The following is a 21,244-nucleotide window of genomic DNA, read 5'->3' on the forward strand; positions in this document are numbered from 1 at the left end:
TAAACCTGGATATTTTTATCGAAATGATAGAGCTCTGCTTGGAGAGCTGCTATTTCATTTTTGGTCAAAAATTCTACCGGCAAAAAGAAGGCACAGCGATGGGTAGCCCTACTTCACCAATCTTATGCGATTTGGTGATGGAAGGCCTTCTGCGAAATTGCACCAAAAAACTCGATTTCCCAGTACCCCTGCTGATCAAATATGTTGATGACTTATTACTAGCTTTGCCCAACAACCAACTAACCCACGTACTCCAGACGTTCAACTCCTATCATCCAAAAATGCAATTTACGATGGAAACAGCCAAAAACAACAGTATCGCTTTTCTAGATACTTTCATCACCATTAATGAAGACAGGACGTTGAGCACTGAATGGTACAGCAAAGACATTTCATCAGGCCGCCTATTGAACTACCACTCATTTCACCCGATTAGCGTCAAACTAAACGTAGCCCGAAACTTCGTCAAACGAGTGATAAAGTTCGATTCAAGAAACCAAAAATCAAAACAGCATACAACCATCCATAGAATCCTGCGCCAGAACAACTATCCAAAACAACTCATCAACCGCATAATAAACCGGGAAAATCATATCCATCAGCACGAACAGTCAACAACTCCAAACATCACCATCGCACAACATCCAACCGACCAGCATCCCACTGAACAGCATCCAATCGAACAGCATCCAACCCAACAGCAACCAGCCATCATACCACCCACCCAACAACAGCATAAACCAAACAACGAAGATCACCAATCAACTGCCGTAGAACAACAAACACAACACCACTCCGAAAGCAATCTCCAAACCGAGCAAACAGCAACAGAATCCAGCATCAATCCTCCGCAAATCCGATATTTTCCGCTCACTTTCATCCCGAACCTATCAAGCCACATCACCAAAATCCTGAAAACCGATTACGCTGAAATTCACATCGCTAATTGCATTCCAAAGCCGCTTGGAATGTTATTGCCACGAGCCAAAGACCCGATTGCTTCATCTGAAACACCAAACATCATCTATTCCATCCCGTGTAGCAGCTGCCCAAAACAGTACATCGGTATGAGTCGTAACAACTTGAAAACAAGACTCGTTGGACACAAGTCAAACATCAAGAAGTATGAACAGCTATCTACACGGGATTTCACACAAACGAACACCGAGAAAGCGAGCATGAGAGAGAACTGTACCGCTCTTCTGGCTCATATCATTGATGAAGGCCACACGATGGATCTCGAGAAAGCCAGAGTCATTGATAGAACCAGAAGATCAAGCGCTCTCCCAATCCTGGAAATGTGTCACATCTACACCAACACGAACACATTAAACTTTAGAACCGACGTAAACAACCTCAGTTCCACATATGCAAACATCCTACAATGTACAACCACACGAAAACAAAAAACAAATGTTAGTAACATAGCAATAACCAATCACGATCAAAACACTAACACACAAAATCCGAGTAGCCATTAGTAAACAAAGCGCTGCCGCACAGTTTATCTAATGGTGAAGCGTTGCGGTTCAATTTTCGACGCAGTGAGTTTAAAAAAAAAAAAAATAGGAAACGTTCAATTTTTCAAACTAACATATTTGATACAGTATTCACAGACAAAATTCGAACTACAATATTTAATTACCACAAAAATTAGACTAAAAACGAACCTGACAATTAGTGAGTACAAAATATGTTCACATAACACAAATTTAGACAATGTTACAAAATTACAATAAATTTACAGTTACCCACTGAAGAAGGCCACAATAAATGGCCGAAACGTTTGGACAATAATAAAAATAACTCGTTTTTATTTCCACAAATGACTGAATAAGCCGTTTCAATCTCCAAAAATTATACTTTGAAGTATGACCTATCTCTTCATTTTGAAGGGTCGTTTTTGGAAATACATCAATATAACAGGAATAATAGCTAGAAAAATAAGTAAGCTTCAAGAAGATTTTTAAAATATGCTTTATTCACCATAACTGCATTATGGTAAAATTTTTGCCTTTTTGTCGCTGCCTCATAGATAGAAGTAGGAGTTTCCTTAGGAAATATCTAGGAGCATAGGAGGTGTAGGAAAACTTGATCGCACCATTTGCCAAAATGGATCCTGATCTTAAACCTTCCCCAACTAACAAAACCCTTTCCTTGGATATTTAAATATAGATTCGCAGACGTATAGACGGTTTCTATAGTTGGAGATATTGATTTACCTTTGTTTCTAATTTTTTTCAAAATTTTTCTTTGGAATATAAAGGGGCGAAAGGTTGTTAATTGATCCTATGAAGTATCCTACTAACAATCCTTCCTGCATCCCTCATTGACTACTAGGACGTGGCCGGCGCCGTTAATGATCATATTCAAAGGGAGAGCATGAGTTTTGTGCATTGCAAATGAACTGCTAGTCCCAAGCAGCATTCTTTTGGTCCTTGCACAAAATTGATGGCCTCGATCAATCACGGAGTAGCAACCATTGGAGAAGTAGAACTTCTTCTACCTAGCCACGCCAGCGATCATGAAATCGGAAATGCGTAAGTTGAGCAAAGCCTAATAAAATTTGCTATTTGAAGTCTTTAAAAGTCAACCAAGCTAAGCTAAGCAAAGCTAAGCTAGCTAAGCAAAGCTAAGCTAGCTAAGCAAGGAACTCACTTTTTACAGTTTTGAATAAAGGAATTCATGTTTTTGTATACGCCGACGATATTATAATTATCGTCACGGGAAAAAGTTTAAAAATAAATCGTCGTTAAATACAACTGGCAGTCAATCGCATATCAGAGTGGTCAAAATCTGTGGGATTTTCCATGTCAGCCGAGAAATGTATAAGAAGCCACATTTGCTTGGAAAATCACCATCCATGGAAGTACAAAATAGAGCTCGAACCCCATACCGAAAAGAACCGCACTGCAAACGAGTAAAACATGAAATTGCAAGCCGCTCAAGGCTGATAAAGACGATCAGCGAACAAACGTCGAACGCTGATAAGGATCGGAAACTGTGTAGTAACAAGCAGGCTACTCTATGGACTGGAGATCACAAGTGGTGCTTTTGATAAACTCATTGATATTTTGAGTTCTACCTTTTTATATGATAGTGGCCCTTCATACAATCAAAAAGGCGATCAGTATAGCTGAAAAGTCACTTGTGAATCAAAGCGAACATACTTTGTACAACAAAGCAATTTTTCGTAAATATACGAGGTTGGAACTGCCAAGTACAGAACGTTTAGAGCGAATTGGCGATCAACGATGGAACGCAGGTAACTTAAAGGTAGAGCTGGAAATCAAAAAGAAGATACGCGCCGGAGACCCTAGGAGGAAGGTAATAGCACACTACAACTCCTTAATCGAGAGGAACTACTTCCTTTTTGAAAAATACTTCACTGATGGTTCTAAATTGTCAGAAAAAGTCGGAGTCGGATTTTTAGGTCCTTCTGTGGCAATCGCAAAAAATCTACCCGGACAAGTCACTGTTTTTTCTGCTGAAGTAGCCGCTTTACTACTAGCTTTGCGTCATATCACATCTTCTGGAAACGCTGTTATTTTTACCGACTCTGCCAGCGCGTTAAGTGCTTTGCAGAATCCAAAAAATCGACACCCTTGGATTCAAAGAATTCAAAAACTCCTTCCAACAAATGTTTCTTTCTGCTGGATACCAGGTCACTCTGGTATTCGTGGCAATGAAGAAGTGGACAAGTTAGCTGCACTCGGCCGTGATGAAGAATCTAATCCTTCGGATCTACATCTATGGTTCAAAAACAAAACTTGGGGAACATGGCTGAACAGAAACCTAGCATTGGCAAAAATCGAAGGAGAACTTTTTATTTGGAACGATCGAGAAATTAGACAAGAGCAAATCGTTTTGTCAAGGCTACGAGTAGGACACACAAAGCTAACTCATCGTCATACCATTGAAGGAGGAGCCGTCCCAAATTGTGAGCACTGTAACTGTAGATTGAATGTGAAACACATCATCGTAGAATGCCCCGGTCTCCATGGTATCAGAGAATCGCATGACATCGGTAAATCTATCCGCAACGCACTATCAAATGACCCAACAAACGAAGAAAAATTATTACGCTTTTTAAAAGAATCGTGTATTTACGACGAATTGTAATCCATTTGTACGAATTTTAAATCTTCTAGAGGCGAACCAGCCTGTGACTGAAAACCTCTCAAATAAAGAAAAAAAAAATTCTACCTTCACCTTGCCCATCCGACAGGTTGAAATATTGAGTCAAACTGAATATACCCATATTGTTGACTGAACTATCAATATAGTTGAATTTACAATGAGTACGAGATGAACGCATAAATTTTTGTTATGAAGTTTTACTATATCAATTGCACCCTCGAAACTGTATGCTTTTCAGCATCTCGTGAAAATTCTAGGATAAAAAACTAAACCCCTTAAAAAAAGTAGGCAGCTCAGATGATAAATGCCCATCTCAAGAAGCCATTTTTCAGAGCGCACCTCGTGACAGATCCGTTTTGCTCGGAATGTGACACAAAGTGTATTATCAAGTCGCTTCCCGGTCCAATTTGCCTCTCGGTCAGCAGCAGCAGCAGCCTCAGGTTCCGGTTTCGGACGGACAACGGACATGGACTCTCCAGCAATGGAGGTCTGTTTCCCGGGACGTAATCGCAAGCCGGTCCATTCCAGGTCTATTTATTCAAGCTGATTAAGATTGAAATCCGAAGCGCTCGGAAACGTCCAACAGCAGCAACAGAAAGCAGGAGACGGACAACAAGCACATTCACATTCCTGATGTGACTGATGCGTGAATGCATGAGACAGAAAGAGCCTGTACGTGGCAAATGGTCGGTCATTTTTCCCTCCGTGCTTTTCCGGTGAGGACTCGGAATGCAATTTTGAGGTTGTATAATTGGAATCGTGTTGCAAACACGTCGTTGTTGTCCACTTTTTCCGAGCTTGAACCAAGCAAAACCTGCAAAACTGGATGGAATGTTTTCCGGACATTTCCGGAGCGAGCGATACGTGAGGACACACACAACCCAGGCCGGAATACGTCCGGAAACATTGAAGTACACACATTTCCGAGGGGTGAAATAATTGGTTTTTGTGGGTAGACAACAAACTGAATAGATGCGCCATGATGATGGCATCGGGCATTGTCAGCATTTTCTGAATAAACTTTCTTTCTGCTGGGGCACTCCGAAATGAACCTGGCTGACCAGGTTGCATAGCATTGGAATTGGGCCACGCTGCCATTTCGGGTTAACCTGGATGGAACGTTTCCGTGGGAGACCGCAACGTTTCGTCAATAAACCGAGTGGAGAAATTAATGAGCTTTATTATGCGGTCGAGTAGGGATCCATCATGTTTTCTTTTATCGGGCAGATTTTCAAACATTCTTGGAACGTTTCAAAATATTTTTAATCTTTGTTCAATGAACACAGACATCTCCTTGATAATAAATACTGCCCAAATTTGTAGATTCAATTATAATTTGTTTCAACGATTAAACTTTTTTTTTGTTGAACAAAATAATTACGTTTGTACCCTGATAAGGCTCACTTTCAAGAATCGGTGAGTTAAATATGTCCATAGAAATTTGTAACAGATTGGCATTTCGATGTGGAGCAGTAATTTTTATAAGCAATACGCAATGATGTAAACACGTTATCATTATGCTTTTGTTTATTTCCTAAAGTTTGACCTAGAAAAAAGATTTGAAAATATCAAGTTTTCAATGAATCACTAGATGGTTGTTATTTTTTTTAAGCAAGCAAGGTGTATATATATAAGAGGTGTTACAGAATATCAAATTCCCGATTCAGCCATTTTGGCTATTTAGGCTATGCAACTGCGGAGCTCATGGAGTTTGTTTACAAACAAACCACAGAAAAGCTGAGCAAAATAATCTTATGTTTGTAAACAAACTCATTGAGAGCCCCGCTCACTTCTCGCCTACTAACTGTGAAAATCGGAGTACCTCGTGTTTCAAAAAAACCTTGGAAGTAAGTGTGAAGTATCAAATACAAAGTGCTTCTTTTCGATACTGTTTTTTTTCTTTTCTGCACCAAATTGAATGCATTGGATGAAGGTGCCATGTACTGAGAAATGAACATAATACTGAAGAAGAAATTGAGTATTCGGATGAACTTATGATAAATGTGGGGGTCGGGGGTGAGGATTGCGATCGGGTGTGTTTTTTTCGGATCTTACAGCGTAACTCGACTTCCGCAATATACTGCAGCCTGCTTGGGTTATCAGGTACCGAAGAGACAGATCCCGGCAACGTTATACAAACCGTGTGGAGCACATCTTTCAGATTTAAGCTTTTTTCCTCAGATTAAAGATTTTTTCTTCAGATTTGAGCTTTCATCTCCTTTTTTATTGTGGGGTATTGGTGTAATTGGTAGAATACTAGACTGCTGCGATTATTAATTATTTAATATGTAAATCAAGAACATGCAGACTTTTGCTTTCTGTGTAGATCGCCGAAAAACTGCTGAAGCCTTTTGATGGCCTCAAGATAAGTATCATTTCATTTCATCACTTCTTGATTTGCAATTGATTCATTCAGAACAAATAGCTTAACTCTATTTAAGGGGATTGGTGGGAGGGTTTGTACAGGACATCAAACGAAAGGGAAACTGATATACAATGGATTGTGGGTTCAAGCCAGCCAGAGTATCTCGGCAAATTTGGAATCTTGAGTAGGCTACTTAGGTACCTTTTCAGGATTCTTTATTTGTTTCGAACAGTTTGAAGGGAGTGAGATGAGTCAAACCTGTCCCAAGCCAGTGGTAACGTGGTGGTGATTGTATTGCAATTATTGTTGATGAGTTAAGCATGAACAGTATTTGAATGTGCGATCGAGACTTTCCGTACCGACTCGGGTCGAAAGACCTATCAGCCACTGGTGGGTCAAACATACATACACATACATAGATTTGAGCTTTCATCTCCTATGCTCTCAAGGCGAAAAAAAGCTTAAATCTGAGGAATAAAAAGCTTAAAAACGATATACCAGCACTTATTTAAAAGATGTTGGTCACACTATACATAGACAAATCGTGTAACGTTGCTGGGATCTGCGAAGAGAGGAGAAAACTGTGACAGAAAGGTGCGAGTCGCGAGTGTATGGCTGTGGGTAGGGTTTTTTAGCTAAAGTTTGTTTAAATTTCTGGAATCATCGCAAAAGTATCACATACCTAGTATTTATTCGCATAGTATCTTCGTAAAAATAGCATCGCTATCCAAGAAACTTGAAATTTTCAGTTTTTGGAAAATTGAAAATGTATTGTTTTTGAAAGAACTAAAAAAATAACTATAAAAAACTTTTTTTTTAATTGGAAAACAGACACTTGAATTAGTTTTTTAAAGAATAATTATGAATTTGATAGTTTGATTTCTGTAGTCCTGGAAATTGAATTGACTGAATACGAGGCAATAAATCAAAGGATAGTAATTAGCCTATAAATAAATAAGAATAGAAGAAAACTGAAAAATAAATAAATTGAAGTTTTGCGTTTTAAAAATGTATTGAATAAAAGATTGAAAAGTTTTTTGTTATTTTGTAGATTAAAATATGAAAAAACAGTTTTTCGAAATTCAAAAATTTATATCTCAGAATCGACGAAGATTTGGAGGGTTTTGAAATGTCAAAAATTCAAATTGAAAATAAATGGTTAATTCGGAAATATCAGAACCATTTAAATCTGGACGTTATCTTAATTTCAGGCGCAGATATGCTTTAAATAAATATTTACTTTGATAACTTGGAAGCTTGTGAAATAGGATATCTGGAAAGATAACATAAAGTTAATGCACTATCAATGAAAATTGCAGGTATTATAAATATATAAAATAACTAGCTGACCCGGCAAACTTCGTTGAGCCTTTAAATTTTTACAAAAATAATGTTCCTTGTAGTAAATTATTATTTATGTTCTTGGAAATGGATTGGTACCGTAGGAAAAAACCGGAACAGTTTTCGGACTATTTCCGTAATATTTCTGTCGAATTATATTAGGTGGACCCAATTTTAAACATCTGTTTTCTACAACCCAAGTGGAGTAGAAACAATAGCTTATTAATCAAGAAAATCGCTCAGCTTCCATCATAATGCACGTAGATCAGTGCGTTGTTTTTTGCTTCGAGGATATTTTTTGTTTAGTGTTTTTCCCCGTAGCCATCTTTCCTAATATCTGATGAAATGTTTATTATTGTACCTACCCCAGGGGCGAAAATTAATGTAATAATTTAAGAGCCATTTTCAGCAGTTTTAATCAGTTGCCTTATTTTTTTCAAAAATCATTTAGTATTCTTCACCGTATACCAACATGGCTCATCACTATTTTCGGAGTTTTCACATCTCATGGTATGAAATTTGGTAGTTTTTTTTATGCTTCAAATATTTTTTTTAAAATTTATTTGAGCAAATTTCCATATTTTGTTCAATTTCTAGTGTTTCGTTACTTGAACTGCATTTGATTATCTACTTTGAATTATTCAATTTACATTTTATAGTATTTTTCAAAATGTGAATGCTTATGTTGAGAAAAACGAAAGTTAGAAGATAAGAAATATTCATTCAATTTTATTTTTACAAAATAGCATCGATTACTAAAATTACGTAGAGAACTACAGCTTTTACATTTTTCCTTTAACTCATTTTTAAAAATTAAGCCACGTGTTTTTTTAATTTTTTAATTAAATTTCGAATCTTTTATTTATTCGTTTAATTCTTTTATAAATTTTTATCTTAGCTTTCAAACTTCTGAAGTATAACGAATCTTTTTTATTATTCAAGTTGTAATTTTTCACAATAAAAATGATTTTAATTCCTGGTTTGACGATAAAACATGACATAGTAAATTAAAATTGTTAAATTTAATTCAGAATTTTCTTCTTTTTTTCTCCTCAATGTTCAAAATTTGGCTTTGGGAATATTTAATTTAATTTTTTAACGTTATTTCAATAATTTGCTTTTCATTGTGATGTTTAATAAAAATCAGAAATGAAACTTAAAAGTTTTCTTCGCCAATCTAAAATATTGTTCATGAGTTTCAAAATTTTAGTATAAACCAATGTTTAACATTACATATTATCAAATTGTATTTTTTCTTATCACTGATATTTGGTTTTATATTAAACTCTCTGTTTTATATTTGGATCTTGATTCATATTTTTATTGAGACTAAAATTTTTATTTTACAAGCTTCTTGTGTTTGAAGAGGTTATTGAATCAAAACCTGTTTTTGACTTCTGATACTGAGTTTTGGATCAAATTATGAGTTTTAGTTCTATCCAGTTTACCATTTTAATTTTCTAAATTTCCTTAAGATTATAAGCATCCAAGCATGAAGGAAGAAGAGGAATTTTTCTAACGTTTCATAATTTTCCATTTTTTCTTTTCAATGACCAAATTTTCATGGAATCACAAAGTTGATAGTATTCTCTTCTCAAACTTACTATGTATATATATTTTTTTTGTTGAAAATGGTCGGATGTTAAGCATACGTCAAGGCTGAAGTTTTGTAGAAATTTAAGTTATCACTAGTACTTTTGCATGAAACATAGTTAGGTATGCCATTTGGTCATATTTCATGATAATATTTTGTTCATCTCGTATTTTTATCGGATCAGTATTAAACTCTTCTTTTTTTCAATGCAAGAATGTTGTTTGAGCGTAGATTCAATGTTTCAATGATAAAAATTAAAAAATTCATAAGGCTAATCTATTTTCTCTTTATATAGGGAAGATATGGGCATAATGGCCGCTTCAACGAAAAAGCTTATTTAACCATAGAAAACAGCCATAATATGTGAATTATATCATTGTTCCGTGTTCAGACACTAAAATAGTCTATTTCCTTATTGGATGGAACATTAAAAAGTAGATGAAAACGTTTCAAAATGCATTATAATTTTTTTTGCCGTAATCTGAAAACCAGTCACTGCAGGGGCATAATGAGAACTCCCCTTAGGGCAGAATAAGCACCATTAATTGGGGCATAGTGAGCGTTTTCTGCCGGAGAATCAAGCAGCGAATTCACCTCGATGAAGTCGACTGAATAATAGAGCTACAACTTGACTAGTTTCATCTGACGATTTGGCCTAGGATATTTACGATTTCTCATGCGTTAAATAGAGAAAGCAATAGCCTTCACTCCAATTTCACTCCGACTAGCTGTTATTCTTATGGAAATCTGTGTAAAAGTAAAGAACAAGCTTTATTTTTTTTAGCAGGCCCAAGCTCAATTGGAAGGTTTCGGAGAGATAATCAGAGGCCCAATCGTCAGATGTAAACAAGGTTTAGCTGTAGCTTGAGTTGACTACATCAAGTTGAATTCGCTGCTAGATTATACGGCAGAAAACGCTCATGGTGCCCCGATTGATAGTGCTCTGTTCGCCCCGAGTCAACAAATTCAAGTAAAAACGCTTTTTAAAATTGATTAAAGTAAAAATAAAAAATTTATTATTTTTGTCACTTGAGAACCTATCTGGTTTTTTTCAAAATATTTCTGTAAACATGATAAAAAGATTACTTTTTTGGTGAAAAATTAATACTTTTGGAAGTACAAAACAAATCCTCATGAAAATTTATTTAAGAAAATGCATAATTTTGTAGAAAAGAGGAGTGCTCGTTTTGCCCTTATCTCCCCAAGGCATTTTAACCTGCCTGATATGGGCATTCAAAACCTGTTTCTTATTCCAATATCTTATCATTTACATCTTTGTCAAAAAATTCAATTAGTTGAATTTCCTAATTCCAGATGAATAAGAAAGAAAAACCATTATCATTTTTGTTTACAGCTTCTGTAAGCACGATAATTAAAGTTCAATATATTATAACAAAACTGACAAAAATCTTGTTTGATTTTTTTTTTTGACTTTAAATAACTATTCAATTTTATCATGCCATGTGTCAAAAGCGTTTTACCCTCAAATTGCCCTGATTTGATATGTTGAATCTCTAGCCATATCGTCAATCGGCTGTATGCGCATTGCGCATATTACCCACTTTTAGGAACACTTCCCCCTATGTGACCGCTCAGAGTTCTCTTAAACTCAGAACTGATCTATCGATGAGTACCTACTAGCTTTCTCAGTTTGGTATCATCGTGTTACGATGCAACAGGTTATGGATCGGTACCCATGATAGTCTGCTGTCTGATAATGGACTACCACCGATTTTTTGATGCCGTGTTTTGATTTTTCTTCAGCCAAAGTTTGAATTTTATGAAGAGATTAAACACCAAAATTTATGTTTGTTACTTAATACTTTTCTACTGTTTTTTAATACTTAAAAAACTTCAAACTTAAATTATTTCGTGCGTTCATCTTTCCGCTAGGATATATTTGTCAAATTTTCCAGTCTTGCTGAGGAGTTGGTTTCGAAATAGACTGAGTCGATTTGGGGTTATTTTTTAATTTCTCAAACCCTGGGATCTTGAAAGCTTTGTATTGGTCCAAAACTCATCCATGATTTTTTGCAGAATTTTTAAGTAACGTTTACATGAGTAAATTTGAACTTTTATGTTTGTATGGAAAAATTGAATATTTTGTACTGAAAAATCAACATCATTTTTGTTTCTACTGTGGAACCGAGCCTGCTTATGGTTTTAGTGCCAATTTAAAAATTCCTTCAAGGAAATTTTCCGCTGAACAACTTTGTCGAATATCATAACTTCGTATATTTTTAGACAAAAAAGTTATTAGCTATTTAACAGGTGTATGTCTTTTTGGATTGATAAACCATGAATTCAATTGACACCACTGCTTGTTCCCCACGAAGTATGGCATGAAAAATGGTCTTGCAATACTTTGCTAGGCACCCAGCAGTGGTGTCAATTGAATTTATTGTTTATCAATGCCAAAAGACATACACCTGTTAAAGAGCTTATAACTTTTTTGTTTAAAAAGATGCGAAGTTATAGTATTCGACACAGTTGTTCAGCGGAAAATTTCCTGTTAAAAATTTATAAATTCGCACAAAAACCATTAGCAGGCTCGGTTCCACAGAAGAAACAAAAATGATGTTGATTTTTCAGTACAAAATATTCAATTTTCCCATACAAACCTAAAAGTATAAATTTACTCATGTAAACGTTACTTAAAAAAATCTGCAAAAATTCATGGATGAGTTTTGGACCAAAACGAAGCTTTTATGACCCAAGGGTTTGAGAAATTCCAAAATGACCCCAAATCGACTCAGTCTATTTCGAAAGGAAAATGCGGAAGTTGGGGGGCTCAAACGTATAAGAAGTAGAAAGCAGTGTGCTGTTCAATTCCAGCAGCAGCAGAAAAACTTACGGTCTCACTTACCCTCCGGGACCAGATAATTTTCGGGGTAGGATTGCCGGAACCGCGACACTCGAGCCGCACGTGGGCACCCTTGTGCACATCCAGCTTGGCCGGCGGGGACACGTAGTCGATCTTCGGTGGGACCAGCACCTCCAGGGTGTGGACAATCTCCTTCGGTTCCATGGACCCAATCTGACAGATATAGTCGCCGGCATCGGTGACCCGGACGTCTCGAATCTCCAGATTGTAGCCCGTCGATAGCCCGCCATGTTCGTTGGCTTGGCCCTGGACCGGCATCAACCTGATCCGGGGGTTGACGGTCACCTTGACTGTGCCGGCCGTCAGCACCGCGATGTCCCGCTTCCATGCCAGCACGTAGTGGCTGGAATTCTCTGTTGGTTTTAGCGATGGAGAAAGAAAGAAAAATTTCAAGATTAAACTGGAGCACTACTGGCTGGATTGCGAGGTTGATTTATGACCAGCCCCGGGTAAGAAATATAGTTTTCTCTTGTGTCTGGTTATTGTGAAAACGTCTCCTAGCAGTGGGGCATTGGGATAAACACTAAGGCAGTCTCGAGGCTTTTCAGTGTTTGCCTGGGGCCAGGAGTCTAGACTTAGCACAAAAAATAATAATAATAAACGGTCGTTTTTCTTTTCTCAGGAGGAAAGTGTTATTTATTTTTATGTGTTACCCAGTTCATATATTTATGTTCTTCACGATGAAAATTTTTCTTATCAAGTTTTGATGAATGAAACCCTTATAAAAATTTGAAGAGGAATAGAAAATATTTCATAGTGAAATGGGTTTAAATTCGCCTTCGGGCCGGGGAACTTCGGAAATTTTTTTCATTCACTTTAAAATATTTTCAAAGGGGTTCATTTTTCGCAGCTCCTGAAATTTTCAAAACACTCACTGTAGTAAGAAGTATAAAACCTGATCGTTGGTTGGAATTTTTTTTTACGTAATGAATAACTACAATAACTACACTACACACAACTACACAGAACAAGAATTTATGTTGTGGGGCTAATTTGATCACTCAAGTTTTTCTAATATTTTTATTGTTCAGGTTCAACTTTTTTTCACCAAGTAAATATAGTTTTTTTTTCAATAAAAAATCAATTATCTCAATATAAATATAAAATAAACACAAAAAAAAAAACTTTAAGTGATGCTGAAAAGTTCAACTTTAACGTACAGTAAATCTTATCTATGCAAGTGCTTCCTTTTATCAGCAGAAGTATTTGTTGTAGGAATTAAAAAATCATTTATTCAAAAATTCCGAAAATTGTTAATTAAATACTAAAACCAAAGCTTAATTATCAGCATTAAGTTATGATTTTTTGAAAATGTTTCTTGTTGTTCAGAGAAAAATAAATAAAAAAAAACTAGTTTTTTTTTAAATTGTAATTCGGCATGGCTAAATCTTTTAATTTTTGTTTTGAGTACATTAAGAACACGAAGAAATCTAATCGTAGCTAATTCCGATATTTGACGTACTTTATCTGGTAAACCATCCCATCATTTTTTTTAAGTTTGATGTAATTATTCGAAATGTTATACGGGTTTTTCAGAATTTTCCATTTTTAACCCCTAATACTTTTCAGTTATTTTTCTATGTAGTTTATTCGAAAACAAAACGCAAATTTTTTTTTGTTAATCACATTTTAACGCATGAATGAAAATTGATGAAGCTTTAAGTACAGCTGCCTGATAATGTAATGTGTACATGTGTATATTTTTGTGACGCTCTGTCAAGTGATTTTTGAGATAGCGTCCAATGAAGCCTTTTTTTCAAATCAAAGCTATTTTTGATAGCGTTTTCTGTTTCCTAAAACTTGACCTTCGAAATTAATCAAAATTTTAAATTTGGCCGAAATTATGACAAATTTAGCCGAATGTCCTCTTCGTCGCAAAACAATATGTTTTACTTTTTATCACTCCACCACAGTTTTCACGTAATGGTATGATTTCAGATCCAACCAAATCAGAGAATCAACTGTTTTAGATCTATTTGAGTGCTGTGCAGGGAAAACGGACGCATTTGGAGGCAGTCTTCTTTGTATATTTATTCATTCATCGTGCCAATCGTTATGAAATACTGACTGATTTGCAGATCGTCATTTCCTCAAGTATCCATTTTTCTGTTTTACTTCTTGTTCATCTCGAAACATCCAAGAGAAACTTGACAACGAAAGGTTCCTGGCTGGAGAACTGCCAGTTGCCCGCCACAGAGTTCGTTTAGCTGACCATTACGAAATTATTCCAGTTTTTTCCCCGCTAGGGGTCCTAATATTTTGCGCACGATTTGACCACCGTATTTTAATAATTTTAAGCAGGGCAGCTGTTTCACCTTGAAGAAATGAAGTTATTTGTCAACAAGACGTACTAGTCAGAAAAAAATCTGTTTCTATCTCATCCCTTATTCAAACGAATTTCGCTTGATTTAACCTCACACATTCCTCAACATCATGGAGTAAATCATCTTCACCTTTTTTAATTTTTAGATCCTTAAACGATTTACCATATAAATGGTGGTTGAATAGTTGATATTCAGCTGTTTTTGGGTCTCCCACTGGGATTCTCCTGGAATTTTCTCGATCCTGCCCAAAAATTAAGTCTATGAGCTTCTCTATTGGACGCTACCTTTAAAACCACTCAGACAGACTTGACTCGACAGAATAGCACCAAATTTTGTAAACACAACATTACTAGGTAATTTCCCTGAATTTTTTTTCCAATTCCATCTTCACATTCAAAAGCTATTCACAAATCAATGTGTTGCATTTTCTCGGACACTCGTAAGGTGTAACAATCGGAAGGAAGGCATATGAGATAGCTCCTACATATTTGGCCTAGAAGGTTTTGTCTACAAAAAAAAAAAAACACAAGATTGCAATATAAACCATATCGAATAATCTTACTTATTTAACTTTTTTGGCGAGTTTTGATATTAAAAAACCTTTTTTTTTTTTTTTTAAATATGTCTTTATTTGTACCAATTCATCATTACATTTATATTACATTATTACATTAAATTAGGTGTTCAGTTCAATGATGAACTGTCCAGAGCCCTATAGTTTATTAATCACTATAATTTATTTATTTGAATTAATTTTGCTGAGTGCAATCAAGTATTTTTATGTAGGAGAACATCCTGTAATGTCAAAAAATATTTTAAACTTACTACTAAAAACTAAAACTATCCTAAATTAAAACTAATTATAGAGAGAACGAATCTCTGCGATGGAAGACTGCATCGATTTGCCTCTGAAGTTGGAGATGATTTTGTTGGCCATCTCTTCGATCGATTCAATGCCCGCAATCCGATGAAGTTCTTCGGTGCTGTGCCAAGGTGGAAGCCGCAAAATCATTTTCAGAACCTTGTTCTGAATCCTCTGGATGGCTTTCTTCCTCGTCGCGCAGCAGCTAGACCAAATCGGAGCTGCATACATTATCGCTGGTCGGAAGACTTGCTTATAAATAAGCATCTTATTCTTTAGGCACAGTCGGGATTTCCTGTTGATGAGAGAATAAAGAGATTTAGTGTATTTATTACATTTAGATTGAATATCTTCAATGTGATTTTTAAAAGTAAGATTCCGATCAAGTGTGAGTCCCAAGTACTTCACGTGATCAGACCATTCTAATGAAACCCCATTAAAAGTTATGGAATGATTTTCATTAGGTTTAAAAAAATTTGCTCTTGGCTTATGGGGAAATAAAATAAGTTGAGTTTTGGAAGCGTTTGGAGAAATTTTCCACATTTTCAAGTAATTCAAAAAGGAATTTAAATTTTGTTGCAATCTACTGCGTACCACCCGCAAATTTCGACCTTTGGCTGAAAGCAAAGTATCATCAGCAAATAATCTTCTACCTTTTCCTTCTGGTACATCAGGAAGATCAGAAGTAAAAATATTGTATAAGATTGGCCCAAGTATACTGCCCTGAGGGACCCCAGCTCTAATGGGTGTCCTTTCAGAGCATGAATTTTGATAGCTTACTTGTAAGGTTCGGCTAGTCAAATAATTTTGAATAATTTTGGTGAGATATACAGGAAAATCAAATCGAGCTAATTTAGCTACTAAACCTTTGTGCCAAACACTGTCAAAAGCTTTTTCAATATCTAGAAGAGCAACACCAGTTGAATAACCTTCAGATTTGCTAGCGTTAATCATATTAGTTACACTCAAGAGTTGATGTGTAGTAGAATGTCCATGACGAAAACCAAATTGTTCATCAGGGAAAATAGAATTCTGATTAATGTGAATCATCATTCTATTTAAAATAACTCTCTCAAATAGTTTACTTAAAGAAGGAAGCAAACTAATTGGTCGATAACTTGAAGGCTCTGAAGCACTTTTTCCAGGTTTCAAAATTGGAGTTACTTTGGCATTTTTCCATTTATTGGGAAAATAAGCCAAGTGAAAACATTTATTGAAGATTTTAACTAAAAAATTTAAAGTGCTTGCAGGCAACTTTTTAATAAGAATATAGAAAATCCCATCTTCCCCCGGAGCTTTCATATTTTTAAATTTTTTGAAAATCAATTTAAGTTCATCAATATTTGTCTCACAGGAACTTTCAAATACATTTTGCTTAGAAAAAAATATCATCAAATTCAAGGGAAATTTGAGCATCAATTGGACTAACAACGTTTAAATTAAAATCATGAGCAGACTCAAACTGTTGGGCTAATTTTTGAGCTTTTTCTGCGTTAGTTAAAAGAAGTTTATCCCCATCTTTCAAAGTAGGAATCGGCTTCTGGGGCTTTTTCAGAATTTTAGTTAATTTCCAAAACGGCTTTGAGTAGGGTTTTATGTCCTCTACTGCTTTAGCAAAATTTTCATTACGGATGAAATTTAAACGACGTTTGATCTCTTTTTGAAGGTCGCAATAAATAAATTTCAAATAAGGATCCCTAGTACGTTGATATTGGCGTCGACGAATGTTTTTCAGTCGTATCAAAAACTGAAGATCATCATCAATTAAAGGTTGATTAAATTTATGTTTAACTTTGGGTATTGCAGCGGCTTTAGCATTGACTATTGAAGTTGTCAAATTTTCTACAGCCAAATCAATATCTTCAATTGAATTCAGTGGAACGTTTACATCTAAATTACGTTCAATAAAATTCCTATATCGCTCCCAGTCAGCTTTTTGAAAGTTAAAAGTTGATTTTAAAGGGTTTTCAATGGGACTTTGGGATAAAGAAAAAGTTACTGGAAGGTGGTCTGAATCGAGGTCCGCATGAGTAACTAATTGACTACAATGCTCGCCTAAATCCGTTAGAACCAAATCAATTGTGGAAGGATTTCTAATCGAAGAAAAACAAGTATGCCCATTAGGATATTCAACAGTATAATAACCTGCAGAGCAGTCATTAAATAAAATATTCCCATTTGAATTTGATGAAATATTATTCCAAGATCGGTGTTTTGCATTAGAGTCACCAATAATAAAAAATTTAGATTTGTTTCTGGTGAGTTTTTGTAAATCTCCCTTCAAAAAATTTTTCTGTTCACCGCTGCATTGAAAAGGCAAATATGCGGCAATAATTATAATTTTCCCCATGGACGTTTCTAATTCAATTCCAATTGTTTCTAAGACTTTGGTATTGAAAGAAGGAAGAAGTCTAAATTTGAGACGACTATTGATGACAATAGCTACACCCCCACCTTGTCGATCAAGTCGATCATTTCGCAAAATTTTAAAGAAAGCATTGCTTTTCAAGTTATTTTCCGGCTTTAAAAAAGTTTCAGTGATGGCAGCAATATGTATGTTTTGAGTTTTCAAAAATAAAAAGAATTCATCTTGGTTAGCCAGCAAAGATCTAGCATTCCAATTCATAATATTTAAACATCTATTTGGATCCATGAGGGAATCGTAAAGTCATAATAATTTTGTTAGCATAATTAAAAGAAGTTTGGAAAGCTTCAAACATTGAATTTGCTTTCAACATAAGTTGCATCATTTCCATTAAATTTTGATGCAAAAATTTTAATTTTTCCTCAGTAATCTCACCCAAATCAACAAAATTGTTAGGATCAGAAAACGAAGGAGTAGAACAGGTATTTGAATTTGAATTTCGGGGACTTTCCCAAGCCTTCGCATGAACGTTGAGACTTGGTTTTTTCCCATTTTTATTAGTTAAACCTGAAGAGGGCAACCCATTTTCAACCACCTCTGAGAACGATAAACAACGAGTCTGGGGCGCAGAATCAGCCCAGGTAACATTAAAATCACTTCGGGTATTACCCAGCCGTGATTCCAATGTCGACCGAGGCTGACCGCGAACAGGCAGGTTGTTTGCCGGCCCGACGTGTGAAGACGAAAAAGAGGAAGGAGGAGAAGAAACTTTTCTGGAAACTTTGGGATTTTTCCTAGAAGCAATAATTTTTGCCCTGATGGGACAGTCTAGCGAATTCGAGGAATGATTACCTGCGCAATTTGCACACTTGAAAAATTCTGTTTGTGGCTTATCACCACCAAAAAGGCATTTAGATTTTTCATGATCGAATGAGCCGCAAAGCATGCATCTGGCATTCATTCTACAATTTTTAGTGCCGTGACAAAAAGCTTGACAACGACGACATTGCGTAATATTTTGAAGGAAATTGGTTGAAGATTTTCGAAAAGGTTCGAATTTGACTCGACAATGAAACATAAGACGAGCCTTTTCAAGAATTTGCAAATTATTAACTTGATCCTTTTTAAAATGAATCAAATAAAGCTCAGGAGCAAAACCAACAATACTGATATTATTCGTGTTGGTTCTTTTCCTCATTTGAATTACTTGAATTGGAGAAAAACCTAACAAAGAATTTAATTCAGTTGTGATCTCATCCGGTGTCTGATCGCCGGTGAGACCACGAAGTACAACTTTAAAAGGACGATCACTTCTTGTGTCGTAAGTAAAAAATTGATGTTTTTTATTATTCAAATAATTTAAAATTTTTTGAAAATCATTAAAAGATTCCGCCAAAATACGAGCAGTTTCCCTTCGACCGATCTGAAAAGAAATCTTCACATCCTTGACGGAAGTGACGATTTCTTTTCGAAAGGCATTGAAGTCAGGAATCGTGACCGTAATTGGTGGAACCTTTTCGTTTTTAAGAGTATAAGAAGAAGAAGGTTTCTTAGTACTCTTATCAGAATTAAATATGAATATTTCCTCATCACCGATGTTATGAAGGACATCGAATGAATTGGAAATTTCAACTTTTTTGGGCGATGGACCTGAATTAGTTTCGGCAATTCGCTTTCTACCAGCTCTTGAGCCGGCCGATGACTTCCCCATGCTGGAAGGAAAAGAGAAAATATGAATAAAAGAAAATGAAAATAATTTTAGCACTGAAAAGTGCTGATGGAAAAACAGGTAAGGAAAAAATAAATAATGTAAAAATGTTCCTGCAGGTACACAGCAACGATACGATGCTCCGGCGTACGTGTTGACGGCTCAACGGTACAGATGGAAGTGATATTAAAAAACCTTAATTTTCAAGTTGACCAGACGTTTTGAGCTACTCTGGCTCCGCTCCTCTTCAGTGGACAAAATAACTTGCCATCGTTTTGGAAGTATAGAATCAAAGTAGTTAAGACGGTGGTCAGTAATTTTGTCTACTGAAGAGGAGCGAATGCCAGAGTAGCTCGAAACGTCTGGACAACTGGTGAATTTTGTTTTTTTTTTTAAATATTAAAACTCGCCGAAAAAGAGTCGATAAAACTGAAGAGCGATAAATCTAAATTTATTGAAATTGGCTTTGAATAAAATTGAATTGATTTTCTTCAAATTTTTCCATTGTTAAATACATTTGTGGAGAACAAGCTCAAAAATTGAGAAAAACTCTAGTAGAATCAAACGAAAAAATTAAATAATATAACAAATATATAATGAAATAATGTAATAAATTCTTCGATCTTCTGAAGCATTCCACATTGAAGAAAATATACATTTCAACAATTTAACGAAAACACACTTCGACTTAAAAATCACAAGAATAAGAATTTTCTCTGATAAGAGCGATATTATAGAACAGTAGCTCTCATTTACATTTAATTCTGGATTTCGTTCAAACCATTTTTTCTGATTTTGAATTTTTTGACTGCCAACGAGTAATTATTTGGTCTAAAACAGGAATTTTCTTGAAAAAAATAGATTCCTAAAAAATATAAAAAATCGTGAGGTTTTCTGTCCAAGTCCCAGAAAGTTGGTTTTTTTTGGAGATAACATAAGATTTCGACGTTTTATGTATTTTTAAGTCACTTGGGATCAAAATTTAAATTTTGATTGTCCCGATTTTCTTTGATCCTCCCTGGAGTGATTTTGGAGGGTCAAAATATTGAACCTTTGAGCATTTAAGGCACTTTAAAAGCCGATTAAACTTTTAAAGTTCGAAATGCTGAAATTTCACACTGGCAGTTTTTTGGGCAATTCTACAAAAAGTAAATGGCCAGTTTTCAAATCTCGATTAGGAAATTTATCACATACATTCATTATCACCCTAGTTTGTGTAATGAAGAAAGAAGAATATTACGGAATTGTTTTTGGAATGGTTGGGCATTTGTTATCGGCTTTGGAGAAAGTATGTATGACTTAGTGCCGGTGTTCGAAATAATAGCAGCGCAGAATAATAAATTTAACCAAAATGGCGATAATTGTTCTTTTAAATTTATTCTGATATCATTTTTGAGAAAAAAAACAAGAATGTTTATTACAGCATGAAAAAAAGTTAAATTTTCCTTTTTTCATTTCACACGCCAATTAAATTTTTTTATACAATGAATCACATTTATGGGTTAAAAGAATTTTATGTAGGACTTAGTGGCGTTTCTATTTTTTCGAACACCACTGTATGTAAATCCCTTCGTATTAGATTTGGACAATAATAAGTATCCGGAGAAAATTTCAAACTATTGTGACTTGTTTTTTTAAACGGCATTTGAATGTTTGAACTA

At 35.3% G+C, this 21,244-nt stretch overlaps 1 protein-coding gene across 2 annotated transcripts in view; it reads right to left on the minus strand.

Moving 5' to 3' along the window:
* The window catches only part of LOC129743829 (lachesin-like), a 573,951-nt gene that overhangs the window by 67,757 nt on the left and 484,950 nt on the right, over positions 1-21,244 (minus strand). Inside the window, exon 3 of one of the 2 annotated variants that reach the window (XM_055736027.1) lies at positions 12,295-12,677. In XM_055736027.1, coding sequence (XP_055592002.1) covers positions 12,295-12,677 — 383 coding nt within the window. The remainder of the gene's footprint in view (positions 1-12,294; positions 12,678-21,244) is intronic. The other variant, XM_055736028.1, reaches the window with a different exon arrangement.

This window comes from Uranotaenia lowii, chromosome 2 (assembly GCF_029784155.1).
Source record: "Uranotaenia lowii strain MFRU-FL chromosome 2, ASM2978415v1, whole genome shotgun sequence".
Lineage (NCBI taxonomy): Eukaryota > Metazoa > Arthropoda > Insecta > Diptera > Culicidae > Uranotaenia > Uranotaenia lowii.